We start from the raw sequence: 18,420 nt of genomic DNA on the forward strand, positions 1-18,420 counted from the left end.
GTTGTTACCAATGTCCTGTTACACATTTGTACTTACACATACCATTTTGATGGTGTAGTTACAGAAATATTACATCCGTAGATACTATGTACAAATGTGTACTTACACTGCGGTTACAATATGTACACATCTAGTTACTACGTAAGTACATTGGTATTATAGGGACACAATATAAAGTGGGACCAGTTGGACAAACTCAAGGTTATGTAATTGCTTTTAGTTTTAAACCCAAACAAACATAACCTGGCTAAGCATACCACAGTGTTCTTTATAATTTTATCGGGGTTTGATCCTAAGTTTGTGATTAGTCCACAAGTGTGTGCACACGAAAGTGTTTTGAAGCAAACATCACTGGCTCACCAATGGATTCTTTGTAGTGAATGGGTGCCGTCAGAATGAAAGTCCAAACAGCTGATAAAATCATCACAGTAATACAGAAGTCACATTTTAATTTTTGAGTGAACTATTCCTTTTATGTTGCCTGATTTTGCCACTGATTCTGACAAAATAAGTGACTTGGCTCAATACAGCAAAATACTCAACTGTAGTCTGAAATACAATAATGCAATGTTTCAAAGCAACAAAGCTTTGAACCTAACTACTTAGTCACCTGTGTGGTACATAAAATCCATTATTAGCCCAAACTAAACTCGAATTGCCTTGCTCGCTGCTTAAACCTGCTTTGTGGTATACAGGCCTCAAGCAAAGAGTGCAATGTTTGACTGACAGCACCACAGAGCTGCAGTGTTTAACAATTTTCAGAGAAATCAAACTACAAAAGGTTTACTTAAACTCTATAGCCTAACATAAATACACAAAAATATGCACATCACCTTTAATGAAAACGGCAGAAATCTGCTTGTCAGTCATATTTAATTATTCTCACAGCCACTGTGAGCATGAGATGAATCAGTGTCTCATTATCTAATTTCACTAATTTCACTATCAGGGAAGATTACTGTCATACTGTTCACACTTCACACACATCAACCACACTCTTTTCTTTTTGTTTTGTCTAGTATGTGTGGGTCATTGGAAAGCTGAGTGCTAGATTGGCAGTATGTGATCATCTTTTCCAGCCTCTCACTTCTGCTTTTATTATGAGGAATGAAACATGAACTCAGTCTTCTTTAGGCTGTGCTGCTTCACTGAATATTCCAGGCTGTAGGCGAAACGTTGTGGTAACCCTGTAGCTTTCAGCTGGGGTCTGGTTGGACTTGTGTATGCTGTCATTTGATCACCTTTCAGAAACATTGCTGTGGTTATTCTGAGTCACCCCAAATGTAAACTGCAAATAATTTAATTTATAATATATTGGGTCAAGGTTTGTTTTGTTTTTTGTTGATCCATTAATCTAGTTGAAAAAGCATCAGTTAATTCACTGTCGTTTATATTATCATTCATACTGTATTTTGCCCGAAAGAACAAGACACATTAGCACTTTAAATATTAGTGCTCAGTGCTCACATATCTGTTTTGTGCTTCGTAAGACTTCAAAGAAAGAATAACATTAGCATATGCTTTTGCAGGATCATGAAATTCCATGTGGCGAAGAAGAAGTTTAAGGAAACTCTGCGCCCATATGACGTAAAGGATGTAATAGAGCAATATTCAGCCGGTCATCTGGACATGCTCTACCGAATTAAAAGTCTGCAAACCAGGTAGGACAACCCAACTACTGTCAGAACATGTTTTTCCACAATATGCAAAAGTGTTTTTTTTTTTTTTTTTTTTAAATATATACTTTTTTTCCACAAAATGCATTAAAAAAGTGACAGTAAATACATTTATAATGGTTGAAAGATTTCCATTTATATTCATCAAAGAATCCTGAAAAAAGTGTGATGGTTTACACAAAATGTCTTCTGAAAATTCAGCTTTGCCATAAGAGGAATAAATTAGCCTATATTTTAAAATATATAAAAATACAGAAAAAAGACTGTTGTAGTAGTATTTTACAACATCACTGTTTATTCTGTATATATATATATTATGCAAAATAAATGCAGCCTTGGTGAGCAGAAGAGACTTCTTACCAACCCCAGAGAAATCTTATCGACCCCAAAATTTAGATTTATAGCATACACACCTGTAAAATCAAGTAAGTGAAACTTCTGATGAAGTGAAACAAGTGGACTGTAAGAAAGCATTTTGCTGTTAATGGCCACAAAGAACAAATGTCCACTAGTATGGTGAATGGTGAGTGGCTGAGTTTTTGTAAATCCTTATTTATCATTTGTTCTTCAGATTAATCTGTAAATATTGTATGTGTAAATATATCTATGCAATATAAGCTAGAGGAGAACTGGTCCACAGACTGAGCCTAGTTTCTCCTGAATTCTTTGTCTTCATTTGTGACACCTGATGAAGTCTGGGTTCCTTGCCACTGTCACTTTCTTGTTTGCTTAGTTGGGGTTTGAAAGACACTTAGCTTTCAGAAATGTATCAATACAAACACACTGACTGACTCCATCAGATGAGAGCAAAACTTGTCACTATTGTTTTATGTAGAGCTACTTTTAAGCTGAATCACATCTTGCAATATCAACTCTGTTTTTGAACTGGAATCTAGCTGAATAACAACATCGTGCCTATTGTAGATCGATTAACACTCTTGAGCTAAATAATGACATAAAATGTATTTTACAGCTGATTTACAGCAGGTCCACAAGTACAGCAGGTACTTTTCCCACTTGAAATGATAGGAAAAGGAAGGGTTTGAACTTGCATCGCACCACCCACATGAGCGCAAAATGAAGCATGTTTGTGTACTAATCACTATGCATTCTCTCTTTACATATAAATTAAAGCTAACAGCACATTAGGAACAGAGGTCATACCTGATACACAACCAATCAAAACACATTGCAACATATTCATTATAAATCAACACTTTCACCTACATTCAGTGCTCATATATTTAAAATGAGCAGCAACAAGCATTTCTAAACATGCAGCCCAATCAACAGAGGTTAATAATAGTGCAGGCAATCAAGAATTTGATTCATCAAGCACATTCGTCTTGTGTAACATCAGTTTGAACATCAGTCTATGTTGCATAATATATAAATAAAACATTTACTCAACAATGACATTTAAAGATAATTAGCAGCCACATTCATGACGTCTATATCATATCCGCACTGGTATGTTGACCACATTAATTTCATCATATCACATCTGTTCTGATGCCCCTGAGGCAGTGCTTCTCCTTGCTCATATATAGGTCACTGGGTGGTGGTCAAGCCCTGAGGTTCTGCCGGACAATGTGATGTGGAGTATTTGAGAAGCTATATATCATTATTACAAATCATTATGTTAGATTATTCATCATGCCTACATACAGTTCATTTTTGACTCAAAACAATCTCTGAAAATGTGTACAGCACTCTTAAAAATAAAGGTGCTTCACGATGCCATAGAAGAATTTTTTGTATAAATAGTTCCATAAATAGCCTTTAATTTTAAGAGTGTGCCTTGTATTGCTACATATGGGTTAATGTCAAATGTGTAGACTGTCTGATGATTACTCAGTATTCATGATCAAGTTAGAATATTCAAAAGACATATTGACGCAAATGCTGAGATTCTGAAGTATGTAATAAGTGGACACTTTGCTATCTCATAAATCCTTGGGAATTGATATGTAGTCTAATATAAAAAGTAAAACATAGGCAGACAGTTGTATGCCAAGTATCTCTTTTCAAGCCATTTTTTCTCTTTATAACAATGGCAGTTGTCACTTTAAATCTGTATCTTTTTTATATTATTATTTTATCAGTGAAGCCTCTGGAGTTAAATGATCCAGGTTTATAATGAAGTGAGACCAGTGCCACCATGTGACCAAAACAGAACATCACCGTTCCTGACTTTCTTCATAGTCTAAACCAATACAGACGGCCCGCGGGCCAAGAGTGGCCCGCCAGCAATAATAACTGGCCTGCGCCCATAGCCAGATTATTTTCATAGCGGCTGGTTCTGAAATAGATCTGTCATGACAGCAACAGTTACTCACAATCAGAGTATGTGAGCGGAGCGGTGTGATTTTGAATGGAGCGAGGAGCAGATTTGTCAGAGTGTCCTGGTTTTCACTCGCTCCATCACCGCTCCTTCACGAGTACAATTCATGCCAACGACCCGTAATTGAACTGCATATTTAGCCAGAATTCACATGTTAAACATATTTAGCTAGCTAGATAGAAAAGGATCACTCATTCAGAAAGAATGTGAAGGCTATGATGACTGCAGTGGACATGAGCGGGAAGTTATATTTCTCAAGGAATTTGTTCCTTCTGAATATTTTCAGCTGACAGCTGACTTTTTTTTCTCAGAATTGCATGATTTAAACTCGCACTTGCAAGTTAAAAAGTCATAATTCTGAGCTGAGAACATATCAGTGTTTTTTTCCCCCTTAAAACTGGACTTTAACTCGCAATTCTGACTTTATAACTCGCAATTGCGAGTTTATATCTCACAATTCTGTGAAACAAAATAAGAAAAAAAAGGCGTGAGATGAAAAGTCGCAATAGGCTTTTTAATTTTTTATTCAGTGGCGGAAATGGGATTCCATAGAACTGTGATATTTCAAACATACTGAAATTGTTGATGCTCCACTCTGCTCACATACTCTGATCGGACACCGCCACACTCCACTCTGCTCACATACTCTGATCGGACACCGCCACACTCCACTCTGCTCACATACTCTGATCGGACACCGCCACACTCCACTCTGCTCACATACTCTGATCGGACACCGCCACACTCCACTCTGCTCACATACACCACTCTGCTCACATACTCTGATCGGACACTGCCACACTCCACTCTGCTCACATACACCACTCTGCTCACATACTCTGATCGGACACCGCCACACTCCACTCTGCTCACATACTCTGTTCGGACACCGCCACACTCCACTCTGCTCACATACTCTGTTCGGACACCGCCACACTCCACTCTGCTCACATACTCTGATCGGACACCGCCACACTCCACTCTGCTCACATACTCTGATCGGACACCGCCACACTCCACTCTGCTCACATACTCTGATCGGACACCGCCACACTCCGATCGGACACCGCCACACTCCACTCTGCTCACATACTCTGATCGGACACCGCCACACTCCACTCTGCTCACATACACCACTCTGCTCACATACTCTGATCGGACACCGCCACACTCCACTCTGCTCACATACACCACTCTGCTCACATACTCTGATCGGACACCGCCACACTCCACTCTGCTCACATACTCTGATCGGACACCGCCACACTCCGATCGGACACCGCCACACTCCACTCTGCTCACATACTCTGATCGGACACCGCCACACTCCACTCTGCTCACATACACCACTCTGCTCACATACTCTGATCGGACACCGCCACACTCCACTCTGCTCACATACTCTGATCGGACACCGCCACACTCCACTCCGCTCACATACTCTGATCGGACACCGCCACACTCCACTCTGCTCACATACACCACTCTGCTCACATACTCTGATCGGACACCGCCACACTCCACTCTGCTCACATACTCTGATCGGACACCGCCACACTCTGATTGGACACCGCCACACTCCACTCTGCTCACATACTCTGATCGGACACCGTCACACAAATGTGGCTTTTTGTTAAAGACTGTCGCATGATTTTACACAGAGTAACAGCTCACTACCAGTTACAAAATACACTGTAACAGTCAGTCACAGGCAATTCCGGTTGCATTTTTCATCAATTAATATGTTACATTATACTTCAACTATGTTCTGGCCTGCCATCTAGTGGTGAAATAATTTTTTGGCCCGATGCCAAACTTACTTGCTGACCCCTGGTCTAAACAAACAACAAATTAGCAGAAAGTCTATATAATTTTGAATTCATCACATTTCAATGTACAAGACAAATTGAAATTTTGAATCTGGTTTGCTAATAGTAGCCATTTCTAAAGTGTCATAGTTTCTCTCAATTCTCTTTCTGCTCATTGGGATGTAAATCTTTATTTCTTTTCACACATTTCATTCCTGTCTTTTTGCCAACATCTGTCTCTCATTTTAGGGTGGATCAGATTCTTGGTAGGGGCCAGATGCCTATTGATAAGAAGGTCAGAGAAAAGCTGTTATCTGACGGAGACATTCTGGAAGACGTGAGCATGCTGGGAAGGGTGTGTAAGGTAGAAAGACAGGTGAGTTTAGTTTAGAGACTCTCGGTTAGACAGTGTTTTACACACTCGCATGTCCCGTATGCCACACTGAATCAATTAATCTCATATTTCATTGAATTATTGAATACTGCACTGGTTTTTAGATGTTTGTTTCTTCAACTATTAGCAGTTTTAGTGCTGTGGACGTCAATTAAAACACACTTTTCTTACTCCCACTAGTTTATGGACCAGCTATGGACATGATTTTTTTTTTTTTAAGTTATGTAAATTGCTGCCAGAGTGTCATTTCTGTTTCTAAAGATGAATTGTGTTTAATGTGTTTAACATTATGGGGTGAAATTGATGGTGGTGGATTTGTTTAACATTACTGAAATAAAAATGGCCAACAATAAGGCTATTTTCATAGCTTGTATCCTAAATACACACAAATATATTACATTTTTATGTTTGAACGGAAAATACACACAATATAATATCCTGTTCAGAAATGATAATTTACCTTGAGTTTTATTGTCTTTGTCTCATGTTTCAGTGTTTATAAATTATCATATTAAACATAATACTAAACCAATGGGCCTTAGCCAATTCTAATCTAAATTAAAATGCAAACAAAAAACTAAATCAAGATATTTATTTTCCCTTTAACTGTTTTTATTAAATAACTACTGTATTTAACATAACCTACGTATTCTAACAAACAGTATTTCTATGTTCCGTCTCTATAGGTACAGTCTATTGAAGCTAAGCTGGACTCCTTGCTGGACATCTACCGGCACGTTCTGCAGAAGGGCTCTTCCTCTGCCCTCAATCGCTCCCCTCTTCCTCCTTTTGGGTTGGAGGAGACTTCAGACTATCCGAGCACCATCCTCAGTAAGGATCTCTCTTGCTCCTCCCAGGTCAGCCAGTCCATCTGTGGTAATCACCCCAGAGCCCTCCAACTAATATTAGCCCCCAACGAACTCAACCTCAACCAGAACAACTCCACAACATCATCTCCTGGTCTCAATCCGGCCTCTACCTCACCTTTTAACCCATCAACCTTCCAGGTTCCTTCAACCATATCCATGGAGTGTCCACAAGGAAGTCCTTCTCAAATCCTCAGCCCCAACAGTTTTCAATCTTCTGTAGGCCACTTTCCATGTGTCGGTCAACCACCTCTTCCATCCCCAGCCTCTTCAAAGCTTCAACTTTCTTCTGTTCCTCCACAAGCAGGCCATGTTCGCAGCATGGGACCCTCTAGATCGGACCCCACCGACTACTCCAAATCCTGCTTCAGAGGAGTCGGGATGGACTTTGGGCTTAACTCTAGTATTAGCTGCAAGCTTCAACAAAAAACCAGACCCAGTGCTAAAGAGGACAGTTCTTGGAGGAGACATATAAGCATGGATGCAGAGATGGACCCTCTTGCTCCAGTCTCTCCTCTTGCCCCGATTCAAGGCCAATGCAGCGGGGACAGAGGACTAGGGAAGTCCCTCTCTGTACAGGACCTCATGCAGCCTGTTCTGGAAGGTCTCGGTGTGGACACGCATTCTAGTCAGGCTAGTTTCTCCACCAGCGTTAGCAGCAGCCAGGACTCTTCAGCTGGGGGCATTGAGATGGGAGTACGGGGCTGGAGAGAAGCTGATCTCTTCATCAGCGATAGAGACCTTGAGATTTCAACTAAGACACATACTCAAGGGTTCAACTTTCTCTCCCAGCCCCCTATTGATGCATCCTACTCCTCCGAGCTGCTTAGGACAAGTAATACCGCTGGTGCTAGTCACAACCTAGCAAGTGGACATACGCCCAATACAGGCAGCAATGAGACTATGAACATGCCACATGTTCGACTAAAATAACTCGATCTCCGATGTGTTACAAACTCTTAGAAACCACCTCTGATGGAATGAAACTTTGATATGAAAGCTTATTTTATTTTGGATTGTTTTGTATTTTTATGAGGGCAATGCAAATTTAGATCATTTTTATACATGTTCTATTAGTTTATTGGTTTATTTGAAAGAAACTATTACGATTTCAGATAGACCACCGTACATGACATTTCATTGCATGCATTGTTCTTTTTCAAATGTATTGTAACATTTAAAAAAAATCTAATAGAATGTGGTAGAATTATAATCAAACTCCTGAAATGATCAAAATCAGAGATGGAATGAACTATTTATTGGACTGCATGAACACTGCATGCCTCCAGTCTCATTACAGAAAGGTTCATCAACCCGATATTCACAACATGACAAAAATAGAAAAAAAGTTTCAGAACATAAGACAGTAGAAATATGTCACACTTTCTTGATTTATCATATTGTATTAAAAGGTAATTTACTTTTTTTTTTTCTTTTTTTTTTTTACATAAGAAAAGTGCCAGGCTCGTTGAAGGAAACTGATGCTGCTGAAAACTGTACAGTTTTTTTTAAAGCAGATTAAATGTTGAGAGGAGCACCTCACAGTTTCCGTACTACATCAGTAGCTGTTTTTTTATTACTTGTCTTTTTTTTTTTTAGCTCTGATCACACCACAACCACATTTGACACAGCCCAACTTAAAATCTGATTAGTTTTATAAATATCCATGATTATACAATATACATTAGAAATAATAATTATATATATATATATCATTTATTATTTTTGGTAATTATAAATGGTTATAATTGCTAATAAGTATTATTGTAAATATACATTATTATACCATATACATAATCATTATATTATATAATTATATATACACAAATTATTTATTAATGTTGGTTATTATAAATGATTATAAGTGCTAATAATTATATTTTTATTATTTTTTTTGTACAGTTCATTGTTTTTAATCAATTTAATATTTGTTGGCATGTGCACAAGCCCTGAATATTGGTGTCAGAGCTCTCAAATATCTGATTTAAATACAAAAGCTTCATCAAACATGTCTGTGAAAATGTCTTGTTATTTCTTTGTCTAGTAATTTAGAAGCATGCATCAGAGCTCAAATGTATTTTATTTTTGGTTATGAACCGACATACATTAGATAATGGAGAATCATAATCCCGTTAAAGTACACGAGTGCAAACAAGATGGCTCATGCTTGTTCAGAGCGCTGTCAGGGTAGACTGTAAAGTGTGCTAGCTCCTTTAGCTTCATGCACACAGAAAAAGACACTGAACTTCAATTATAAAGCTATATCACAACACATAAAACTAACATAACAGACTAACATAAAATCTCAAAGCTATTGGACTAGAAGCTGGAACAGTTAGCTACTATTGCAAGCAAGGTTACACAAGCAATGTTAGCAAGAGGGTTTAGATATTGTACACAAGCTACAGGATAAACAAAGCGTAATCTACACTCCCACTAGAGGCAGATCTGCTTAAAGTGCTTAGAACAATTTAACAACAGAACAATTACCACAACAAAGACTTAAAATTCAAACATAACATACGATTAAACATAAATATATTTATTATCGCTATTGTAATCTTTGTAAAGCAGGGATACGTTTTACTTTTCCTTCTTCTGTTTTTGCGATGCATTGTGATAATTAACCAAGCTTTGTTTATGAAGTTGAGAAGAGGAGGGATGGTGTGGCTGACCCGTGTCAGTCCTGTGTCTTGTTTCCCCCTCCTCTCGTGTCCATATTTGGCCTTCCTGTTCCTGTCCTCGTTCCCTGTCATCATGAGTTAATTTGTTCCCAGCTCTGCGTTTAATTGCCCCGCACCTGTTTCTGTTCTTCCTCGTTGATTTCCCTGTGTTCATAAGCCCTGTGTCCAGTCAGAATGTCATCCATATTCGTCTCTCCCCAAGCTCCTCGTCTCTATGTGGATTTAAATAAAGGATTATTATTTGGAATCTCCTTGTCTCCGCGTTCCTTGTGCCCGAGAGGGTTCTGACAGAAGACTGGACCTAACACAGTAAGCGGCGTCCGACATTTTTTTCGTTTTTTGAAAGTTTTTTGTTTTTTCCCCAGTTTTCCTCCCGCTTCGCCGCCCTGATCCGCGGGGATTATCCCTTTTATGATTACGCGGAGGGATTCCGCAAGATCACCGCGGCGAAGGTGTGGGATGACACCACTCTTAACAAGCTGTACTGGCTCAGGGCAAACTACCACCGTCCCGTGGACCTCCCAGACACTACCGGCCTGAGTTGGAGAGAAGGGATCTACCGATGTCTGGGAAGCGTCCGGGCCCGAGCCAGCTCGCCGTCGTCCGTGGCTCTCCCGAGCCCGCCGCCGTTTGCGCCGTCCAAACGTCCCCGAGAATCCGCGCCGTCCGAGCGCCCCCGAGAATCCGCGCTTCAAGAGCGCCCCCGAGAATTCGCGCTTCAAGAGCGCCCTCCTGTGCCTGCTCCTCGCCGGTGCTCTCCTGTGTCACCGCTGGGGCCGTCCAGCTCCTCGCAGGTGCTCTCCTGCGTCACCGCTGGGGCCGTCCAGCTCTCCTGCGTCTCCGCTGGTCCCGTCCAGCTCTCCTGCGTCTCCGCTGGGGCCGTCCAGCTCTCCTGCGTCTCCGCTGGTCCCGTCCAGCTCAGCTCCTCCAGAGCGCCTCCAAGTGTCCGCGCTTCCAGAGCACCCTCAAGTGCCAGCCCCTCGCACGTGCCCTCCAGTGCCGGCCCCTCGCACATGCCCTCCTGTGTCTCTGCTGCTTCCGTCCAGCTCCACGCTGCAAGAGCGCCCCACAGAGTCCGCGCTGCAAGAGCGCCCCACAAAGCCCGCTCCTCAGTGGCTCCCAGGGGGGAACTCCCCCAAGAAATTTGGGGGGGGGTTATAGGGTCATGGCCTGTGTGGCTGGGCCGAGGGCTCCCTGAGTCTCCAGTCCCGCCAGGGCCTCCCGAGTCCCCTGATCCACCAGGGCCTCCACCAGGGCCTCCCGAGTCTCCTGATCCGCCAGGGCCTCCCGAGTCCCTGGATCCGCCATGGCCTCCTGTGTCTCCTGTCCCGCCATGGCTCCCGGAACGGGTCCCGCTCTGGAGGCTGGTAGCCCTGCCCCCTGGTCGCCTCCAGAGCGCCCACGCCCTCTCCCCATTGGATAGTGTATGGCGTGAGGACGCGCCTTCCAGAGGGGGGCGTTATGTCAGTCCATATTTGGCCTTCCTGTTCCTGTCCTCGTTCCCTGTCATCATGAGTTAATTTGTTCCCAGCCCTGCGTTTAATTGCCCCGCACCTGTTTCTGTTCTTCCTCGTTGATTTCCCTGTGTTCGTAAGCCCTGTGCTTCCCTGCCTCTGTGTCCAGTCGGAACGTCATCCATGTTCGTCTCTCCCCAAGGTCCTCGTCTCTATGTGGATTTAAATAAAGGATTATTATTTGTAATCTCCTTGTCTCCGCGCTCCTTGTGCCCGAGAGGGTTCTGACAACCCGAGTGTTCGCAGCCCAGCACAACATTCATTTGTTCTTCTGGGCCTTTTGGGCAGATTTAGTGACCTTCCCAGAGGTCACTCAACCCCCTTGATGACGCCCACTGCTACAGTTTGACGCATGTCGCGCACTGCAAAGCGACCTGGGAAATGAAGATCATTCGAAAAATAAAGTTCATTAATATTATAAATAAAGGGTCTTTAATCTTTGTGAGTCCAGAAACAGAGATGGTGGACAGAGAGAGACCAAGAAGCACCCTGGCATAAAATTGATTGTTACATTTCAAGTCCATTATTAAATAAAGATTTACTACCATATTATTGGATTTATATACACCTTATTGATGTATTTTTACATACATATACAGTGTATACATTCACATTACATTTACAGGCGCAGTTACAGTTATTGTCCAGTGAATTTTCATGGGTGACATTCTGACCACATGGACTCGTATTGATATGACTAAATTTCTCCCATGAAAATTCACTGTTTTAGACACCCCTGTTTTAGACCTATTAAGATTTTCAGTTTATGTATTATTTGGATGAGCCTTATTTGCTCAAAGCCTTTTCCTGTTTTCCCTTTCTTCTCTCTTATCACTTAGTGTTTTTCCTCAAACTGTCCAGTCAAATACAATCCAAAATGCTCAAAAATAAAACTTTAAGCAAATATTATTAATTATCAATTATGCCCACCATAGAAAGTCCACTGCACTGAAACATGGTTAAATATTTATTTGTAAAAAGCACTTGAAAAAAATAAGGCATAAATGTGGTAATAAAGTCAAGCGTTTCATACTAAAGATATTAGAGGAATCCATAACTTTAAATCCAAATTAACATATGACCCTTACCAAGAGGAGGATACTCAGAGAAACTCCACACACGGGTTTGCCTGGTACCATATCTACAATAGCAGCATCCCCAGACTTCAGGGATTTGGGATTATCTTCCAGTTTCTTCCCAGAGCGACGGTCAATCTTTTCCTTTAACTCGGCAAATTTACAGGCAATGTGAGCAGTGTGGCAGTCCAACACGGGGGCGTAACCAGCACTGATCTGACCTGGATGGTTCAGAATGATCACCTGACCAGAGCAGAATGTGAATCAGTCAAACTAGTCTCAAAGAAATCTTATTACACTGTAAAATTATTTTATTAACGAGTTATTTCCACCTGATTTAACCCATAGAAATGAGTTTCGCTGGTCTAAAATAAGGTATTTATTTTGATCTAGTGAGGTTACATAATTTTGACTTGAATAAACCAGTTATTTTAGATGTTACCATTTATGTCAGTGTGTAGACCCTAACAGGTGTAGTAATTTTAGAACTATTAATTTAATTTTAGTTTCTGGAAATCGAGTCGTATCGATTTCATATTCGTATGATTAATGGATATTAATCAAAACGTCCAACTTATACCTTATTAACAATACCTCATTAACGACTTGTCCAGCAAGCATTAAAACCAGTATGTTTTAACAATTCAGATTATTCCCGTGGCCACAGTAATACCAAATTGATTAACTTAGGTCATTTTTAGCATAGGTAAATTTTAGCATAGGTAACGCAATCTTTGGCAAATAGTTTAAGACTTGAAAAATCACATAGCACCAGACACAAGATTTCTTAATAAATCAAAGTTTATTTGCTACTCTACAACACTACTAAGCTAAAATAACACAAAACAGAGTACACACACAAAAGCACATAACGTTACACGCTGCAGGCAATGAATTGTTTTGATTTGAAGAGAGTTTAAGATTCTAATGCTCGTTTCCAAGAAAGCTCTAACTTCAACCTGAGGGAGTCACAAGAAAGGAACTTTACTATCTTTACTCAAAGATGAATGCAACCAGTTTCCAGCAGAATTATGGAGAATTATTTGATTACTTGCTCGGAGTGGTTTCGTTCCTTTCCTGGTTGAGGGGACCCCGGGAGCGGATTGGCTGCTGAAGTCGTCGTTGCGTGATGTCACTGGGGATGCCCTCTTGGTTTCTCTGTGACGTGATGACGCTCTTATGAAGTCTGTTTAGAGTTCTTTTGGCCTCAGGTGTTAAAGTTTCTTTGGTCAGAACTTTGAAGGCATGTGTGGATCCTCGCCAGATGGTGTATGGCTGAGAGCGCTTAACAGCGTGATCAGATGAGGAGCCGAAGTTTCAAACAGCGCGCGAGCAAGCAACAAGCAACCACACACCGAAGTTGGGTGTCTGTCTTTATTGGGCTGATTTCAGTCTGCCCCTTTTTCTCTTTGACCGTGTTTAGTGTCCCGCAGCAGCAGCGAGCCGTCAGCGCAGCTGAAGAGTTCTGCTTCAAATACACTCAAAGCAAAAGCCCCCGCAAAAGGAATTACCATGAATGTGTCAGGGGGAAATGGTAAGGAGTCACCATCTCTTCTTCGAGGTTTAACGGCGGTTTGCATCCATGAGCGTTGCATTACCGCCATCTTCTGGGTTATTTTCTTGCGATGTTACTCCAGCTTATTCCCTCCAGTTTGTTTTCCGCGATCATATTCTCTTCATCAAACCTGCTCTAATTAAAAAAATTACAAATATTTTTCTTGCCTTGCTTAATTACACCATTTTGCAGTATATCTTTTATACCTGCCCCTGTCAACCCATCTCTTATTAATTCATCCATCATAATTCTCCTCTGTTCTTCATACCTTCTGCAACTTATAAGTACATGTTCTATGGTTTCTAATGACTGACAGTACTCGCACAAACCAGTAGGGTGCTTCCCTATAATGTGTAATGTACTATTTAAATTACTGTGTCCTATTCTTAATCTGAGTCACCATCTCCTCGTTAGACGCGCCTTTTGAGAGAAGTGCGTCTTCACGATAACGATTATATTAAAGAGTTTTTGTTTTTATTCATTTCATTAAGTAGTAATTTAAAGCTTTCTATAGATATATTTATCATGACTGTGAGGCATGTAGTCGCTGACTTTCGGTTAATTTTTGTGAAGCGCTCCTGTTCAAGATAAAAGCAAGACGTTTTGTTGACATTGTGAGTGCACACAAATAAAAGTAGACCCTTTATAGTTACAAATGATGTATTACTCTTACCTTTATGATCAAAAATTACGGCACAAGTTGTTTCCATTGAAAAAAATAAAAATAAAATTGCAATTGATTGCGCTGGCGCCTCCATGTCCTGCGCTTGAGCTTCCACTCTCCACACAAACTACTGGATGCAGCGCACATTTATCTATGTTTAACGTTTAAACATTGTTATATGCTTGAACTGTTTTAGTATATCTATAGATTTTATTTTAGGCAAGTCGTGATGATTTGAGAAGGCTAAATTGATCAAACATAAGCTATGATCAGCCTGCCTGTGTGCCGCTGGCCGCTTGGTCGTTACTTTAAGAAAGAAAAAACTTATTTAAATGAACAAAAAAATCCTCCAAAAGTTCTCTTCTAAATGAACTTAATAAAAAGCCAGAACGAAATAAACACTTTGCCATTAGGGCAGGGCTCTAGTACATTTTGTCATTTTAGAATGTTAAGTTCTACTTTTGTAGATATTTTGGTGAAAGGAACTCAAAAGTAACACAGGAGTCATGTAACGCATTACAATTCTGAGACAGCAATATTGTAAGGTAAGGAATTACTTTTAAATAGCAGTAACAAGTAATCTGTAATGTGTTACAGTTTGTAAGTAACTTGCACAACACTGGTCCTGGCCTACTAGGCACTACACAGGCATACTCAGATAATATATATTTTAGATCATGAATTGTGTCAGAAGGCTTTATAACACTATAACGCACCAAACTAAGACCTTTACCTGTGCTGTGAAACTCGCTGCCTCCTGTGGAGGATAATTTTTGCTGTCACCTGCAACATTCCCACGTCGGATATCTTTGAGACATTCTTCACATTAAATGGGGAAGTCGTGGCCTAATGGTTAGAGAGTCGGCCTTGTAATCCAAAGGTTGCGGGTTCGAGTCTCCGGCCAGCAGGAATTGTAGGTGGGGGGAGTGAATGTCCAGCGCTCGCTCCACCCTCAATACCACGACTGAGGTGCCCTTGAGCAAGGCACCGAACCCCCAACTGCTCCCCGGGCGCCGCAGCCTAAAATGGCTGCCCACTGCTCCGGGTGTATGTTTACGGTGTGTGTGTGTTCACTGCTGTGTGTGTGCGCACATTGGATGGGTTAAATGCAGAGCACGAATTCAGAGTATGGGTCACCATACTTGGCTGAATGTCACTTCACTTAAATCCCACATTATCACCTGGAAGAGCTTCAGATAGAGCCTCATGATGCATCTCCACAGATTTCACCTCAGTGGTCACATTCACAGGGACAAATGTCACAACTTGGCCAGGTTTCAGAATGCCTGTTTCAACCCGTCCCACAGGCACAGTAGCAATTCCTAAATAGTAACAGAAAGAGCACAATGGCTAAAGAGTGGCATTTTACTACAAATATAACTTACTAAATATCAGTTGCAATATCAGTTATTTTATCTCTTAAAATACCATAAAAAAACTAAGTCATCTTTAGGTCACACCCCTTTACAAGAAATGAAAAACAAGTGGGTTTCTCATTAAGACCCTTTCAGTTTGGATGTCTTCTTACCTCCAATCTTGTAAACGTCCTGCAGTAGCAGGCGAAGGGGTGTGTCAGTGGGGCGGGTTGGAGGTTGAATGGCATCCAGAGCTTCCAACGGAGTCGTCCCAGAGACACTCCCATCCTTACGAGTGATCTTCCAGCTCTTGAACCAGGTCATCTACAGAGAAACATGTTATTATAGCCAATACATGTAACAGTTTGTATGGTTGCGAACCTCTTACGAGTTTCAAAGGAGAAAAAAATTAATTTGACAGTAAAGGAATTTATAATAAAATTCAAAAACAAAAAAAAAATTTTCCATAAAAAAAAATAACGGCACAGCTTTCTTCAACATTGATAATAATAAATGTTTTTTGTGCAGCAAATTAGCATGTTATGATTTCTGAAGGATCATTTGAAATTAAAGACTGCAGTAATGGCTACTGAAAATTTTTATATGTACAGTACTGAATGCAAAGCAAACAGTAAAGGACATATTGTTACAGAAGCAGACTTGACGCATAGGTTATCAAAAATGGGAAAGGTTTATTAACAGATGAGCAGTGGAAGGAAATCGCAACGGTGAGTATTTACTGCAGAGACTTCTGGATGAAGAGATGAGCGGAATCACTAGACTGTGTTGGCTTTAATAGGAGCTCGTGGATGACGGGAAAATACACAAACCTCAACGTTGCGCTGTACAGCTCCAGGGATGTCGAACTGGGATCCAGGCCATGGATCGACACAACACTCGGAGAGAACACAAGAGGTAAGTACACAGGTAGGTAGGTTGCTGAGATAGCATACAGGAGTCCACTACTTATGAACGAGACCGGACATCTGACTGTAGTGAGGTGTGTGGTTTTGTAGTGTGCTGGTGATGAGATAATTGGATTAGTGACAGGTGCAGGTGATCAGAGTTCAGGTAAAAGTGATCATGGAGTACTTGGGTGACGATGGAGCCTGGCCGTTCTATGACACATATTTAATCTCTACAAATAACATCAAATTAATTAATAATTGTTTGGCTTGTAAAAGCTAAATTATGCCCTTTAAATATCTAGAACTATTGAGGCTATTAATAATCTGAAATATATAAAACTGTAGTCAATATGACACTAACATTTGGGCTGGCCTCCAGCATGTTATCTCCATTCCATCCAGAGATTGGAACAAATGCCACTGTATCGGGGTTATAGCCGATTTTCTTGATATAAGTGCTGACATAGCGCTTCTGGCTGTAATTGGGTTCCATAGAGTCCATCTTGTTGACATCCACGATCAATTGTTTGACACCCAGGGTGTATGCCAGCAAAGCATGATCCCGAGTTTGGCCATTCTTTGAGATACCAGCCTCAAATTCTCCAACGCCAGCCGCCACAATCAACACAGCACAGTCTGCCTGTATCAGAAGAAATTAAATGTTTAAGATTATGAAAATACTTTAATGAATAAAGAGCAACTTTCAGATTGCCGCTGTTATGTGATTGCATACAAACCTGTGAGGTGCCAGTGATCATGTTCTTAATAAAGTCTCTGTGTCCTGGAGCATCAATGATGGTGACATAGTACTTGCTGGTCTCAAACTTCCACAGGGAGATATCGATGGTGATGCCTCGCTCTCTCTCAGCTTTTAGCTTGTCAAGGACCCAAGCGTACTTAAAAGAGCCTTTTCCCATCTATGAAAGGTAAAGTACATATATCTGTTTAGAGAAAAACCTGCAACTGAATTTCTTAAACAAATGGCCTCTGTCACATAAGATAAAAAAAAATAAGCCATTGTTACTAGTAGAAATATAATTCCTGATATCAAGAATTAGCCTTTTAACTAGTAAAAATTGAATTGTTGATATCAAGTATTCATATCATGTGAAGGAATAAAAGTCAAAACGGTTTGCCATAATACCTCTGCAGCTTCCTTCTCAAACTTTTCAACGGTCCTCTTGTCGATGCCTCCACACTTGTAAATGAGGTGGCCGGTAGTGGTGGACTTCCCTGAATCCACATGGCCAGTGACCACAATGTTGATATGGAGCTTCTCCTTACCCATCACTGTGCTCTCACTGGGTTACAGTCAGCCTACAACAGGAAAAAGGAGACTAAATAATTCATCATACAAATAAGTTATTTATGGTCTAACTGTGCTCAGATGTACACCGACAACCCCAATGTACTTTATAATTTTCAGTTCTTCTTAATTTATTTACAATATGTCAAATCAATTTTGATGTAAGTAATACTTTTTTAATTGGTATGGCCATTAACAATTAATTTCACTGTCATGCTAAAAGTAAACATGTAAAAATACATGTGCTCATATGATAGGCTAACTCATCAT

The 18,420-nt window shown here is 40.7% G+C and overlaps 1 protein-coding gene and 1 pseudogene across 2 annotated transcripts in view; one reads left to right on the forward strand and one right to left on the reverse strand.

Moving 5' to 3' along the window:
- The window catches only part of LOC306873915 (potassium voltage-gated channel subfamily KQT member 5-like), a 116,742-nt gene extending 108,102 nt beyond the window's left edge, over window positions 1–8,640 (forward strand). Inside the window, exons 12-14 of the mRNA XM_079423474.1 lie at window positions 1,530–1,661; window positions 6,078–6,204; window positions 6,909–8,640. Coding sequence (XP_079279600.1) covers window positions 1,530–1,661; window positions 6,078–6,204; window positions 6,909–8,021 — 1,372 coding nt within the window. The 3' untranslated portion in view covers window positions 8,022–8,640. The remainder of the gene's footprint in view (window positions 1–1,529; window positions 1,662–6,077; window positions 6,205–6,908) is intronic.
- Window positions 8,641–11,545: 2,905 nt separating this feature from the next.
- LOC306873623 (elongation factor 1-alpha 1-like) lies at window positions 11,546–18,132 on the reverse strand (annotated as a pseudogene). The gene is made up of 8 exons: window positions 17,989–18,132; window positions 17,582–17,761; window positions 17,206–17,484; window positions 16,110–16,260; window positions 15,755–15,903; window positions 15,315–15,427; window positions 12,375–12,605; window positions 11,546–11,660 (listed from the first exon to the last, which is right to left on the reverse strand). The product of its transcript is annotated as an elongation factor 1-alpha 1-like (transcript).
- Window positions 18,133–18,420: the final 288 nt, after the last annotated feature.

The sequence above is a fragment of the Barbus barbus genome (genome assembly GCF_936440315.1).
Source record: "Barbus barbus genome assembly, chromosome: 8".
Lineage (NCBI taxonomy): Eukaryota > Metazoa > Chordata > Actinopteri > Cypriniformes > Cyprinidae > Barbus > Barbus barbus.